Consider the following 14,787-nt stretch of genomic DNA (forward strand, 5'->3'; position numbering starts at 1 on the left):
AGCTTTGGAGGTGAGGCCCAGCCTTCTGGTTCAACAAGGCCTCCAGGTGACCTTAATGCAGGTTGTCCTTGGCATCCCTGCGCTCACCTTCTCTAACTTGAATCTCTGCCTCAGTCTGCACGTCACCTGGCTTGTATTTTTCACATTCCACTGAGGGGGGGTGCTGCGGTGAGGGCATAAATTGAACAATATTTTAGTTATTATCTCATGATCTTTTATACTTAATTTTTCTGTGTATTATTCTTTGTCTAAAATTGGCTCTGAGGGACTTCCCTGGCGGTCCAATGGTTAAGACTTCGCCTTCCAATGCAGGGGGTGTGGGTTCGATCCCTGGTCGGGGAGCTAAGATCCTACATGCCTTGCGGCCAAAAAACCAAAACATAAAACAGAAACAATATTGTAACAAATTCAATAAAGACTTTAAAAATGGTCCACATCAGAAAAACTTAAAAAAAATAAAAAATAAAATAAAATTGTCTCTGAGAATTTTTTTCCTCAGGAAAGAAGTTTGCAGTTTCCAACATTAAATATTTTGTTGGAATGCGGTGTCTTTTTCAAGAGTGCATATGGTCTGGGTGTTAACCAAAGATGACTCACAAGGCTGTTGCAGACAGGGTCCAGGCCAGCTCTTTCATCAGTGATAAAAGTACTCCTTGGGCTTCCCTGGTGGCGCAGTGGTTGAGAATCTGCCTGCCAATGCAGGGGACACGGGTTCGAGCCCTGGTCTGGGAGGATCCCACATGCCGCGGAGCAACTGGGCCCGTGAGCCACAACTACTGAGCCTGCGCATCTGGAGCCTGTGCTCCGCAACAAGAGAGGCCGCGACAGTGAGAGGCCCACGCACTGCGATGAAGAGTGGCCCCTGCTCGCCGCAACTGGAGAAAGCCCTCGCACGGAAATGAAGACCCAACACAGCCAAAAATAAATAAATAAATTAATTAATTAAAAAAAAAAAAGTACTCCTTGATAAAGTGCTAGATTAGCAGCAGCCTGTTTCCAGGCTGTCCTGCAATGGAGTTCAACAGATCAGGTCAGAGTCAGGAGGCCAAGGTTGAAGTTCCAGCTAGGAAAACATAGGCAGGTCACCTAATTTCTGTGTTTTCCCATCTATAAAATGGTGATGTCGGGAAGGCCTTGAACTAGATGGCTGGAAGGTTCTTTCCAGTTGAAACAATTCAGTGACTTTAGTTATCAGTTTGGTTGACACTTTAGAAGAGGTGGGATTGGTTCTAGCAAACCCCACAGGAAGCAAAGCCTTGGTGTGCTTTCAGGGAGTGACTGAACACTGTCTCACCTTTGGTTCTCTCTGTCTTTACCCAAGAAGAAGGTACTTAGCAAAGAAGAACAGCCATGTCTCTCCAGTAGTTGCTAACCCACCCTGATTGTTCTGAGATTCACCCCCAGAGACATTAAGCAAATTTAGTGCAAAGTCCTGCATCCATACTGGAAAACAATGGACAGCAACTGAGGACTGCATTTGTTCTAAAAAGCAACTGAAATGCATATTTAGTGGCATCTTGATGGTACGTCTGGCAAAATTTGACAATTATATATTATATAATAATAATAATAATAATAGCAGTAAGAGTTGACATTTATCAAGAGCCTGCTATGTGCCAAGCACTTTACATAGTCTCTCATCTAATCCTCACAGTATGAGACATACATTACTATTCCCATTTTATAGATGAGAAAGTTGAGGCACTGAGAAGTTGAATGCTTTGTCCAAAGTTATACAGTGAGTAACGGATATTGCTTGGATTTGAACCCCAGTCAGTCTGGTTTCACAGCTTGGCTATTAGTGAATGATGAATAGCCAGTGAGGAGGGCAGGAAGGGAATTTGCTAACTAATGGAACTGAGTCCCTATTCCTCCCTGAAAGCTATACTTTCTTATTCCCCACTTGCTGCCATCTGAATCGTACCATTTATTGGCCCTGCGCTGGATCTTGGAGAACAGGGGTAAGGGAGGGACATAAAGTTTGCCCCAGTTTGAGAACTACTATTCTAAGTGAAGAGCAAACCTCTTTGTTTTGGGAGGAAGGAGTCAGGATGCAGCATCTTCTCATTTCAGAGGGGTACAACGGGGCCAGGGGGCCAGAACCAGAAGCGGCCACCAAGCAGTACGAGTGCTGCCTGGTCCTTTACCAAGACAGCAAGGATCGGTTGACTCAGTAACGAGTACTGGTCCTGTAAGTCACTGTGTGTCCTCAGTGCGTTCCACAAACCTTTCTGGGCTTGTTTCTTCACCTGTAAAATGGCAGTTAGAGGCCTGATTCTGCTAGATATGGTACGTAAACAAATAATGACCTGTTTGGGAAAAAATCTTGGCGCTTCTTGGGAAGGCGCATTGTAAGTGGGAAGAGCACCTTTCTTCTGACTCGTCAGAGGAAGAGATCCGAGCTGGAGGTTGATGCTATTGTTCTTTATTCCTTGGAAATGGACACCTCCTAGAAAAAAGCACACGTGGAGGAAGAAGTCAGTGAAAATCTCAGGTCTAATGACATAAGGAAGGCTGACTTAGGGACCTTCCTGTCTTGCCCCTGTATTTACATCTTATCTCAAGGATGAGATGAGGGATTTTAAAGGGCCTCATGAGCTTTTATGCGCATGTCATTGAAAAGTGTTTGTTATATGTTCCGCACTGATGCTGCCTCTCTGGGATGGTGTAACTTACCATGTCCATTTCCACCCCCCCCCCCAGGGGTGTCATCTTAATTATACAACATTGGCTCAGTGCAAACATGAAGACAATGCGATGACTGCTTTTGTAGGCGCTTCTGTGATCCCCATCTGTATTTATGTGGTAGTATCTGTGTGATGTATAAATTGCATGAATTTTCACCTTACCATGGCACTTTAGCATACCTAGAATGTTTTCTCCTTCTTGGCCTATATGAGCATAAAATGGGCAGAAGACAGGTGCTTCTATTTAAAGTTTGATGGCATGGAAAGCTCTCTGAACATAGAAATCAGAAGATCTGGGTTCAAATCCTAACCCTACTCTTTATTAAAAATGTGACTTGAGTACGTCACTAATTTTTCTGAGCCTGCTTCCTTATCTGTCACATGAGTATGACAAGGCCTGCCTGATTCACGGGGATATTGTTAGGCTCAGTTCTGATAGTGTTCGGCTCTGTTCAGATGTAAAGTATTACTGTTATTATTTCTCCTAATTATTATGTCTCCTAATGCTCCTTCATCATGATTTCAAATACAGCGCGTGATATATGAGACTTGGAATCAAGCATGCTTCCTTCCTGGGTGTGTTTACCATCTCAATTCATTGGGGTGACAAGACACACAGCGTACATGGGACTTTGCTTTGTACTGACTTGACATGAGCCCTGGAAGGGCTCTGTGTAGAACTTATGACTTAGACTTTGTTCCTGATTCATATAGCCATTGCTTACTACCCTCCTGAAAAGGAGTCTTACTGATGGAACATTTGACATTAACACTATAGAAGGTGGTTACTGAAGCTTTCTGCATAGTGTGTGTGTGTGTGTGTGTGTGTGTGTGCACGCACGCTCAGTCTGAGACCAATTCCTTCTGGCTCTCCAGAATCACATGTACTCCGGTTATATTAACCAGTTCTGCACTCTCCTTCCTACCACTGTCTGTATTGTCCTGTTGTTCTCATCAGGTTGAGAGAATTCAAGCATCTTCTTGAAGCAAAACTACTTGAAATGTCTATTACGATCCTTTCACATAAAAGTGTACATATATAACCATACATATGGACATAATAGATTTTTGCAAGAATACATAAGCAACTATTCATACTGGGTTCCTTTGAAAAGTGGGGGTCAAGGAAAATTTCAAACCCATCCCAAAGTAATCAATACAATAGTGCAGCAAACTCCCGTGCACCCATCTCCTAGCTTCAACAAGTATCAGTTCATCACCAGTTACCCAGCTTTGGGTTATACATATTTGAAGTTTTTTAATCTACCAGGAGCATACATTAGTTTGATAATTTGGAATTTTAATTATAAAATAAATCCAAACATGAAAAGGAAATGCAGTGTGTTAGGTTTCATTTGTTCCTGTCTTTTTTCTCATCCTTTTAGATTCAGGGCCTTTCAAGGGTAGGTGATTTAGAGTGATTTTCTGTAAGTTCTCCGATCCCCAGGGACAGATATTGGCTGTTGCTGAACATCTGGAAGGGACAATGGCTTTGGTTTAAAGCGCATCTATGTCAGTGCTGTTGCCCAAATCACAAGGCTCACACTGTCAGCCCCACTGTTCAGCCTGCTGTGTTTTTTAATTAAACTGTTTACTTCAGCTGAGATTTATGACGCTGTTTTTAAATGAGAATGTGTGGTTTCTGTCCCCCTTTTGTTCCGTGAGTCCTGCAACCTGCTGCAGTTTTCTACCAGCTATTTTTTGAAAAACAATTTCTGCGTTTCTTTTCCTATGGACAGTAATTTCTTCAGGATTATTAACACCCTGCACTCGATAGTGTTTGTTCTCCTAGGGCTGGAAGAGGAAATTGTCGGATGCAATTTCAGCAGCTGGTTCGCTGGCCACGAATAGAATATTACAGAATCACCTTGACTCTAAAGCCTGTGAACCAGCTGTCTGAAATGAATGATGGGAAGGTGGTTTTTGTATTTAAATTCCTTGGCCAGTGGTGTCGAAAATATAGCTAAAACAGGGATGATTATTTTTCCCAGGGGTTCAATGTGGATCGATGTGCGCTATGTTATTCAGAAGACTCTTCTGCCCTATGCACCTCAAGGCTGAGGACATGGTATGCGCTAACTGATTTTCCACATCCATGAGGCTCTATCCCCTACTATGTGCTAAGCACTAGAATTGCAAAATCAGATAAACAACTCTCCCTTAGCATCCTTCGCTTCATCTAGTTGTAATACAGTGGGATGAATTCTTTACTAGTGGCTGTAAAATATTGTGGGAGAGCAGAGGAGTGAAGGTTGTTTTCTGGCTTTGGAAGGCTGAGAAGATGTTCACGAGGAGGTGCCTTTTAAGCTGAAGAGCAAGTAGAATTTTTTTTTTAATTATTGCAGGCAGGAGGAGGGAGCATTTTAAGCAGAGGGGTCTCTGTCTTGAGCAGGGGCCTGGAGGGTGATGGAGAAGAATCCAGGACATCCAGACTCTAAGACAGGCACGCTTGTGATTGGAGGTGAGAGAGGGCGAGGAAGCTTGGGAGGCGGCCTGGGGTCAAGGTGAAGGCCTCCCTAGAGCCTGGGTAGGTGAAGTTATTTTGGATCCAGGTAGTCAAGGCTTTTACAGCCACCTGAAAGGATTGGTCCTGTTCTGATTATTATTAGAGTGTATGTAGCTTGGAAGAAGAACTGGAAAACTCTAATGAACCAAGGCACTCCAGGGTCAGGTGTCTCTTGCTGTCTCTCATTTGTGGCTTCAGGGCTCTTTCTCCTGCCCTCTGGCTTCCTGGAGCTGGCCTGCCTCACCACTCCCCCCTCCTTCCTGGTTGCTCAGTTTCCTCAGTGTCTTGTAATACTGAGGATTTTTAACCTGTGTTCTAAAAACTCCATGTAGATGGTCTGGGGGATGTGGAGGGTAGACATGGGAGAACCAAATGGGAAAACCAGGAAACATCCTGGACCTGGGAGCCCTACCCGCTTTTAGCCAGGGCACTCCACATTGCTCTGTTTTCTACATTGACTCCTAGGTAAGTTCCACTTGAAAAAAGTGTCCCAGCACAAATAGGGTTTGAAAACTTCAGCTCTAGTTTAAATCTTGGATGGAGCCATTCTGCTTGGCTTAGCTAATTACTGTCACTTGAACTGGGTAGAATCTTGTGGCCTTGGTGCCCTCATTGAACTGCTGGTGGGCGTGTGCAGGGGCCTCTGTAAGTCAAGGGCTCTTCCAGGCAGGCGCCGCCCTGTGCAAAGAGGACAGGCACGGGGTGTTTGAACCCTGCCTGGTGTGGGTAAGGTGTGGAAGGCAGTTTTGAATCGAAGGGGCTGTTGAGCATGGCAGACAAGGCGACTGACTGACGTGTCCAGGCAACACACCATGTTTAAAAGTATGGCTTTCAGCCCCAGTTCAGTATCTTACAGAGTCTTTCCAGAGAATGCTATTCCATGAGAGGCTCAACTACGCAAAATTTCTGTTTTTCCACAAGACTTTGAAATATTGCCTGTCCTTCTTGGTGATCTCCATGCATATTAGTGTATTAAATGTTGTGGAAATTTGTAAGCAGTAACTTGAGTTCAAATAAACGGAAATGCTTTTTAAAAAAAAACAAAACACATATACATAGGAATTCCCCGGTGGTCCAGTGGTTAGGACTCCACGCTTTCACTACTGAGTCCCTGGTCGGGAAACTAAGATCCCACAAGTCACACAGTGCAGCCAAAACAAACAAACAAACCACATTTACATCCACACAACAGGGATTAAGACTTTGGAAATCGATTGCCCTAGAAGTGAAAGCATATAAATAGTTATTTTACAAAAGATGAATTCCATGATATTAGATGTTTACTAAGTTGTGGGGTGGGAACTCCCACTTTTTTAGTGAGAAGCCTCCCGACCTTTTAGAAAGGGGTGTCATTTCTCTTAGTGCCCCTGTGTATTTATTTGTTCACCAAAATATTTATTAAATACCCACAGTGCTAGGCAAAACACTTGGTTATTTAGAGTATGAAAATTCTTACCTCTTTATTGGGATAGCTTTTCTGGAATATATAATTTTTAATGCTCATTTTTAGAATTCTGTGTCTCTGACTATCAAAGAAAAACAGAAGGTAGCACAGTTATTGAACATTTTTAACCCCTGGTAACATGTCTAAAAAGATCAAGTTCTATGCTACCTCTCAGATTCAAAGTTCTTTCCCCTCCATCATATTTCTGCTCAGTTTTCTAAACATGGAAATACACTAGGTCCTTGTGGGGCTGCAGGGGTAGTGACCAGAGCTTCTTACTGTGCAGGGTGGGAATCAGAGGGAATCAAGTATGCTTAAGAATTAGCACCAAGCTCAGGGTTGACAGGATAGTAACTGAAAGGTTCTATTCTGTAGTAATTAAAGTTAAACATTACCTAATACATTTTTTTTTAAGTTGGAAAATTTACAGGAGCTGAAACTTGTCTCTTGGCTCATAACATATTCCTCCTCCACCAAATTATATGGTAGCTTATTGCACATTTCAATTTCTAAATAAATTGGTCTCCATTATTCTTAGATTCCTGACAGACATCCCGTCTAAGAATTAAGGTTTTGCATTCTGCCACTTGGAGCACGTTAAACAAATTACTCAGTGTCTTTGTCACTGAATTAATTAGAGGGATTCATGTGATGACTTTAGCACATGGATGTGAATGTGGTTTTTTTTTTTTTTAATTAGGGCTCATTTATTTTTTTATTAATAATTACACCTCTACTTTGGTATCATTTGTGGCTTTAATATTACCAGCCTCGGGGAATTGTCATGAGGGTTAATGCCAATAAAGCAGTCAAAACTGTGCCTGGCACATAGTAAGGGCTCAAATGCTGTCTTTATTCTTACTAATGAGCTTTGTGACAGTGTGACGAGGCAATCAGGGTAGATACCGTTACCCTCGTTTTACCGGTGCTGACGCTCAGAAGTTTGGTCATCTGGAATTACTGGCAGTGTCAAGATGAGAGCCAAGCCCTGTGTCCCTGACCGTCCTCATCACTGACGTTTTAGGGTTTAGTATTTCAACGTGTGAATTTGTGGAAGATGCAAACATTCAGGTTGTAGCAGTTAAGTCAGCTCATGTGAAAATGCTTAGTGCGATACTGAGCATACAGTAGCAACTGCATTAAAATGGTTCTTTTCTTTCTATGCAGTGTATATCTGTAAGGACTCTCATCTCTCTTCTCCTCTCCCTTCCCCCAGCTGGGCCCTTCATCCCCAGACCGCTCAGGAGCCTCTTTGGCAATTGGTGGTTGTCTTAGCTCAGGCTCCCATAACCAAGTATCACTGACTGAGTGGCTTAAACAACAGAAATTTACTTTCTCACAGTTCTGGAGGCTAAAAATCTGAGATCAAGGTGTTGGCAGGATTGGTTTTTCGGAGGCCTCTCTCCTTGCTTTGTAGATGGCGCCTTCCTCCTGTCTTCACATGATCTTGCCTCCGCATGTCTGTGTCCTAATCTCCACTTCTTTTCTTTTAAGATGTTCATTGTTTTTATCTTTTTTAAAAAAATTTATTTTATTTTTGGCTGCGTTGGGTCTTCATTGATGCACAGAGGCTTTCTCTAGTTGCGGCGAGCGGGCTTCTCATTGCGGTGGCTTCTCTTGCTGTGGAGCACAGGCTCTAGGTGCACAGGCTTCAGTAGTTGCGGTGCACGGGCTCAGTAGTTGTGGCGCACGGGCTTAGTTGCTCCGTGGCATGTGGGATCTTCCCGGACCAGGGCTCGAACTCGTGTCCCCTGCATTGGCAGGCGGATTCTCAACCACTGCGCCACCAGGGAAGCCCAATCTCCACTTCTTATAAGGACACTACTCCTATTGGATGAGGGCCTACCCTAATGACCTCATTTTAAGGTAATTACCTTTTAAAAGACCCTAACACCAATACAGTCACATTCTGAAGTACCAGGGATTAGGGCCTCAACATATGAATTTCAGAGGAACCCAGTTCAGCCTATAACAGTGGTCTAGCAAGGAAGAGCATCTAGGCCTCAGTTCCAGCCCAGTATGCTCCCAACTCATAATCACAACCCTTGGGCTATCAAAACACATTAAATTCCATTCAGTGCACTCTGTTCAAAAAACAGGCAGGAGTAGGACCTAGTTCCTTCCTTAGGAAATGGAAGAAAGGTAGATGGGACCTGTTATGTGTCAGGTACTGTACTGGGTTTGCTGGTGCTTAACAGACATTACGCCCCAAATCTCAACATCGCCAAGGACAGGGTAGGCCTAGTTGCCTCCATTTTACAGAGGAAAAAAGAGGCATTAAGTCACTTGCCCAGGTCACGTGGTTACTGTGTGATTTACTCAGTCAATCCCATTTCTCAACAACATTGAGATGATGATATAAGAAGCATAGGAGTCACGTGGGTTGAATAGGAAGAAAACTTACCTCCTGTTTCACCCAATTCAATCCTTCCCTTGAGAATTAAAAAATAAACGTAAGGCTGATAAAAGAAAGGAAGACAAATGGAAGAAACTTTTTCTTTTAAAGGCAGGTTTAAGACTCTGTTGGAAAAAAGTCACTGGGTTCTGAAGAGAGCCAGGGAAGACTCTGTGTCAACTACTTTTCTCCAGGATAATCCGGCAGCCTGTAAATAAGTTGTATTTGTCCAACAGCTTTTATCCATCTCTTCTGGATTCTTCAGTTATCCCTCCCTAGCAAGAGGCAACATGATGTGGCAGTTGGAAAGCCAGACTCTAAAGTGAGATCATCGGGGTTCAAATCTCACTTTCACTACTTGTTAGCTGTGTGTCAAGTCACCTAATCTCTCTGAGGCCTCAGTTCTCTTTGCTGTTAAAAAAAAAAATGGAGAGAGTAATAATGACTTCTAATGAGGTTGTTTTTGAGCATTAGGTGATTTAATCTATGTAAAGAGCCTCACAAAAGGATTACCTGTTGCCCCTAGGAAAACAAGGCCAGCAAGGGCAAGGATCTTGCCCATTTTCCGACGTATGTCTCTAATGCTTGGAAGTGCCTGATGGGCAGGTGGTAGACACTCATTCATATTTGTTATGTGACTGAATGAGTTCAAATATGGTGGATCCTGAGCAGTCCATGATGAAGAGGAAGTACCTCGTTTCAGCAAGTTTCTAGAGTCTTGTTTGTTAGTTGGTTGAAACCATAAGCCCACTGGTGGAGAGAGAGAGAAAGGAGTGAGACAGAGTAGGGGTAAGAAAGCTTTTCTCAGTCTCCTGAGTGACAGGAGAATTCTAGGTTGTCCGTGGTTGGGTGTCCCTCCCCTTTACCTGTATCATCTCTAGGTCTGTGGGTGGAATCACTTCCTGGGGCCTCTGGGCTCTGACAGTATGGAAATCACCCACTGACATAAAGGTATTTGGATGGCACTCTGATGCATCTCAGGCTTCCATTTTGTAGTGTTCTCTGGGATTGGCTTAATGATAATGTGTTATCAGAATTCCTCAACTGATTGCCAAATTTTCTTTCCAGGCTCAGGCTGCATGAAGAAAAGGTTATTAAAGATAGGCGACATCATCTCAAAACCTACCCAAACTGTTTTGTTGCGAAAGAACTGATTGACTGGCTGATTGAACACAAAGAGGCTTCTGACAGAGAGACAGCAATTAAACTCATGCAGAAATTAGCAGACCGGGGCATTATTCATCACGGTGAGTGAGGTGGCGACAGTCAAGGTAACTCGAGACGAAACAAAGGCCTATATCTTCTATTTCAGATATGAACCCACCCATTTAAGAAATAAACATTTTACTTTGTCTCTTGTATACCTCTCCCCAATTACATTCCCTTCCTTCTTCCAAGACGCATTTGGGTTTATTTCCTTGGACTTCTTTGTATTTTTTCCTTTCTGTAGATGCATCTCTTAGCAATGTAACATATTGTTTTAAATGTTTTAAGCCATTATGGAGAGGCATGTTTATTCTTTTGCAACTTGATCAACTTGCTGTTTGTGGGATTCACTCATGTTGATAGTGTATCTTGTTTGCTCATTTTCGCTGCAGTGTATGCCATCACACCTTTATCCATTCTACTCATAGACATTTAAGTTGTTTCCAAGTTTTTGCTGTTACTCTCAGTGGTTCAGTGAACATTCATGAACATGCCTCCTTGAAATCTCTAATCCTGGCCAAGACCTTCGCATGCTGTTATTCTCTTGGGCTGGAATGCCCTCTGTCTGCATTTCTGCTTGTTTTCTACTCATTCTTCAGGTCTCCACTTACATTCAAACTCTTCAGAGATGTGTACATTCCCCAAAGCTGGGGTACTGGGTGCTCCTTTGGGCTCCCACTGAATATCTCCTCAGCTCTTTCATAGCCTGATCACGCCATATTTTAATTACATGTCGGCATTTCTTATAATCTCGCTAGATTTCATATTCTTTGAGGCTGATGCCTACCCCAATAACATGCTCAAGAAGAGTTTGTAGAAAGAATGATGAATTGAATTTTGTGACTCTTTTAACAGATGATGATGATGATGATGATGATAGCTAATGAAACTGAGCACTTTTCTGTGCCAGGTACTGTGCTAAATAGTTTACTGTGTATTAAATCGTAGAGTAGTGTGCTTGAGAAATTAGGTAATAAAACAAATCTTAATTAGCAATCTTCCTTCATTTGAGTAATTAAGTAAGAGGTATTTTTTTCTTATTTGCCTCTCTGTGTATATTGTCTTTCAGTGTGTGATGAGCATAAGGAATTCAAGGATGTCAAACTCTTCTATCGCTTTAGAAAGGATGACGGCACCTTCCCATTGGACAACGAAGTGAAGGCCTTCATGAGAGGACAGAGGCTGTATGAGAAGTAAGTTCTGTAATCTTGTAGTGAGAAGCAGGCCTGTTTCAGTCTTTCATCATTTTGACTTCAGCCTGGCTCTTCCATGTGGAATGGTTACATAACTGTTCCTTTTAATATGAGAAAACTCTATCACTCACTTGCTTTTCTCTTTACCAGAAATTGAGTTGATTTCATAAGATTCTTAATAAAGAATTTATTTAAATAGTATTTTCTACATTTAAGTCGATTTAACAAAACTCCAGAAGTGAAAACAGAAGGTTGGCACTGAATGTTTGCCATCAAGTGATGCAGTTGCCAGTTCTCTTTTAAGTATTTCAAGTATCTTCTAGTATTTAACTTAGAAGTTTAGTCTTTTAAATGGTTAGAGAAGCAGTGTCAAGTACAGGGGAAGTTCAAGTTCAGGTCAAGAGATGCATAGTGAGAGAACTTCAGATAGCAGGGTGGTCAAAGAGGAATAATCTCTCAGCTCTTTGTAACAGATGAATATACTGTGGCCCAGGAGTATTTGGTTGGTGGACATTGAATCTCCCAGTTGGTTTGTCTCTGAGCTGATCTGCTATTTCCGTGGTCCCTTTCTCACCCTACCTTCCTTGTTTTTTTCAGGGCAACCATTCGAGAAAGGAGTGCAGGGGCAATGGCACCCTTTCTTTAACTCTGACTGCCTTTCAAAACATGTATTTATAACATAAAAGAGCCTACTCTATAAGTGGGATGGTGCCTGAGGGAGCTGCACCTGGGTGGTCAGATTAAGTAGCGGATGGTTAAGAGCCAGAGAGAGTTTGAGTTCTAGCCCCGTTACCTTACCTTTGTAAACCTCAATGTCCTCTTTTATGACATGGGAGTGGGTGATAGCACCTCCCTTCTAGGTGTTTAGTGCTGTCCTGGGAATTAAAAGAATAAACTGTGTCAAGTACTTAAATAGTTGGTTCAGTAACTCTGCTATGTTGTCAGACCCCATGGAGGATAGCCATTTCAGATATTAACATGACACTGATGACTGTCCTTGATTCTGTCTGTCCTGTGTTCTACCTCTGTCCCAGTTCTGTTCACTTCGGTTTCTGGAGCTGGCATTGTCCAACCAATTAATGCCCAATATGTACTAGTTCCCCCAGTTCTCTTATTCCTTGCTTTCTGTATCCAAGTATAGAAAATCCCTCATCTCCCTGACTCACATGAATTTGAATGGAAGGGATCCATCAACACCTCCATTTGTTTGCTTGAGTGTGTATATATGTTTTGTTGCTGCTTTCATTTACTTTCTTAGTTCCTTTTGGAAAATTCTAGCGGATGTTAAGTATTTAGATTACCCTGATTGTCTCTTCAAACTATAAGAATTTATGTTGTCAAATACATACATGTCATTTCCATGGAAGGAAGCCAGGGGATTCTGTAATACTCTTCTCTAGCTACGATTATCTTTTGGGATCTGGGTAACCACCTTATGGGAGCAGGGATTAGCAATAATTGAAACGTCTGAAAGAGAACTATTCTTTTTTTTTTTTAAGATTTTTTGATGTGGACCATTTTTAAAGTCTTTATTGAATTTGTTACAATATTGCTTCTGTTTTTTGTTTTGGTTTTTCGGCCCCAGGGCATGTGGGATCTTAGCTCCTGGACCAGGAATCGAACCCACACCCCCTTGCATTGGAAGGCGAAGTCTTAACCACTAGACCGCCAGGGAAGTCCCTAGAGGACTATTCTTACTAATGGGATGGATATGATAAGAAAAGTTGAAAAAAGTTGTTCATACCCTCTAGAAAATACTTACTCCAGCCCTACCTTCTGTTGCTTCTCCCCTTACATCCTATGTGCCATTCACACTAAACTGTGTCTCTAGACCATCCAAGTCTCCTCTCTGCCTTCAGGGCATTTATTAATTCATTAATTATTCAACAAATATTTATTGAGCCCTCATCACCTGCCAGGCACAGTTATAGTTATATACTGGAAATGTGCCCTGGACCAAAGATAGACAAAACCTCTTCCCTCATGGACCTTGCATTCTAGTATGTTGTTGTTGTTTGCTGCACTGGGTCTTCGTTGCTGTGTGTGGGCTTTCTCTAGTTGCAGCGAGCAGGGGCTACTCTTTGTTGTGGCGCACGGGCTTCTCTTCATTGCGGTGGCTTCTCTTGTTGCAGAGCGTGGGCTCTAGGCACACAGGCTTCAGTAGTTGCAGCATGTGGCCTCCGTAGTTGTGGCACATGGGCTTAGTTGCTCCGCGGCATGTGGGATCTTCCCGGACCAGGGGTCGAACCCATGTCCCCTGCATTGGCAGGCGGATTCTTAACCACTGTGCCACCAGGGAAGTCCTTGCATTCCAGTTGAAGAGGAAGACATTAAAGGGATAGCACGTGAAAAGGAATGTAGTTTAGTATGGGTGATTTTCAGTATAGAAGGAGAAATAGACTCACTGAGGGCGACGAGGTATTTTAGACGGGGGGACAGGGAAGACGTCCTTGAAGAGGTGGCATTTGAATAAAGTGAGCCTTGTGTGTGTCTGGTGGAACAGCATCCAAGGCAGAGGACACAGCAAGGGTAAAGGCTTCGGGTGGGAATATGCTCTGCATAGTTTAGGACAGCAAGGAGGCCAGTGTGTCCAGAGGGCCGGAAGTAAGGGGGAGAGTAGGAGATGCGTTGGGACCAAATCGTGAAGGGCCCTTACCGCCATGATATCGAAAATGTTATTTTAAGTGTGATGGGAGGCCATCAGACAGTAAGGAGTGGTAAAGTGGTGATCTGATGTACATTTTGCATGTACTGTTCCCTCTGTCTAGAAGACTCTTCCTGCCACGCTCAGCCCTTTCTCTAGCTCACTCTGACTCTGCCTGGCTTCGTGTTCAATATCACCTTTTCTGAGAATCCTTTTCCGCGTCCCCTTAAGACTGAGTTAGGTGCCAGTACTGTGTGTTTACCCCATGAAAGAACTGTGTTAAACTTTCATCTCATTTTGTTTACGGCATTAGACTAAGAAACTTAAGGAGAGGGACTGCTTTATCCTTCTTTGTATTTCTTATGGTTTCACATGTTCCCGGCCAGTTGTAGATGGTAAATATTTGCTGAAAAGGATGACTAAACTTTCTGATCCCTGGACGAGTTGATCAATTTTGCTGTACTTTTTCTGTGTGCAGTTGGCTTTCTAGTCATTAGTGTTCAGTGTCTCAATTCCAAGAAAATTTATTTCTTCAAACTGCTTGTAAAATTAGCACTAGGAGAAGTAATTTAATAAGTACTTAACTTGCATGACCTAACTGCCACCTCGCAAATCTTGGCCCCTACTTTTGGTTGCTAGAACATGCATGGAACAAACTTTAGGGCCTTTGGAATTGATAGTTCAGTTTACCTGTTTGATCAATTTTGTTTGG

General features: G+C 42.8%; 1 protein-coding gene across 3 annotated transcripts in view; it reads left to right on the forward strand.

Moving 5' to 3' along the window:
* The window catches only part of DEPTOR (DEP domain containing MTOR interacting protein), a 148,079-nt gene that overhangs the window by 29,692 nt on the left and 103,600 nt on the right, over positions 1-14,787 (forward strand). For all 3 annotated transcript variants that reach the window (XM_068525539.1, XM_068525540.1, XM_068525542.1), the window contains exons 2-3: positions 10,101-10,279; positions 11,308-11,431. In XM_068525539.1, coding sequence (XP_068381640.1) covers positions 10,101-10,279; positions 11,308-11,431 — 303 coding nt within the window. The remainder of the gene's footprint in view (positions 1-10,100; positions 10,280-11,307; positions 11,432-14,787) is intronic.

The sequence above is a fragment of the Eschrichtius robustus genome, chromosome 17, assembly GCF_028021215.1.
Source record: "Eschrichtius robustus isolate mEscRob2 chromosome 17, mEscRob2.pri, whole genome shotgun sequence".
Lineage (NCBI taxonomy): Eukaryota > Metazoa > Chordata > Mammalia > Artiodactyla > Eschrichtiidae > Eschrichtius > Eschrichtius robustus.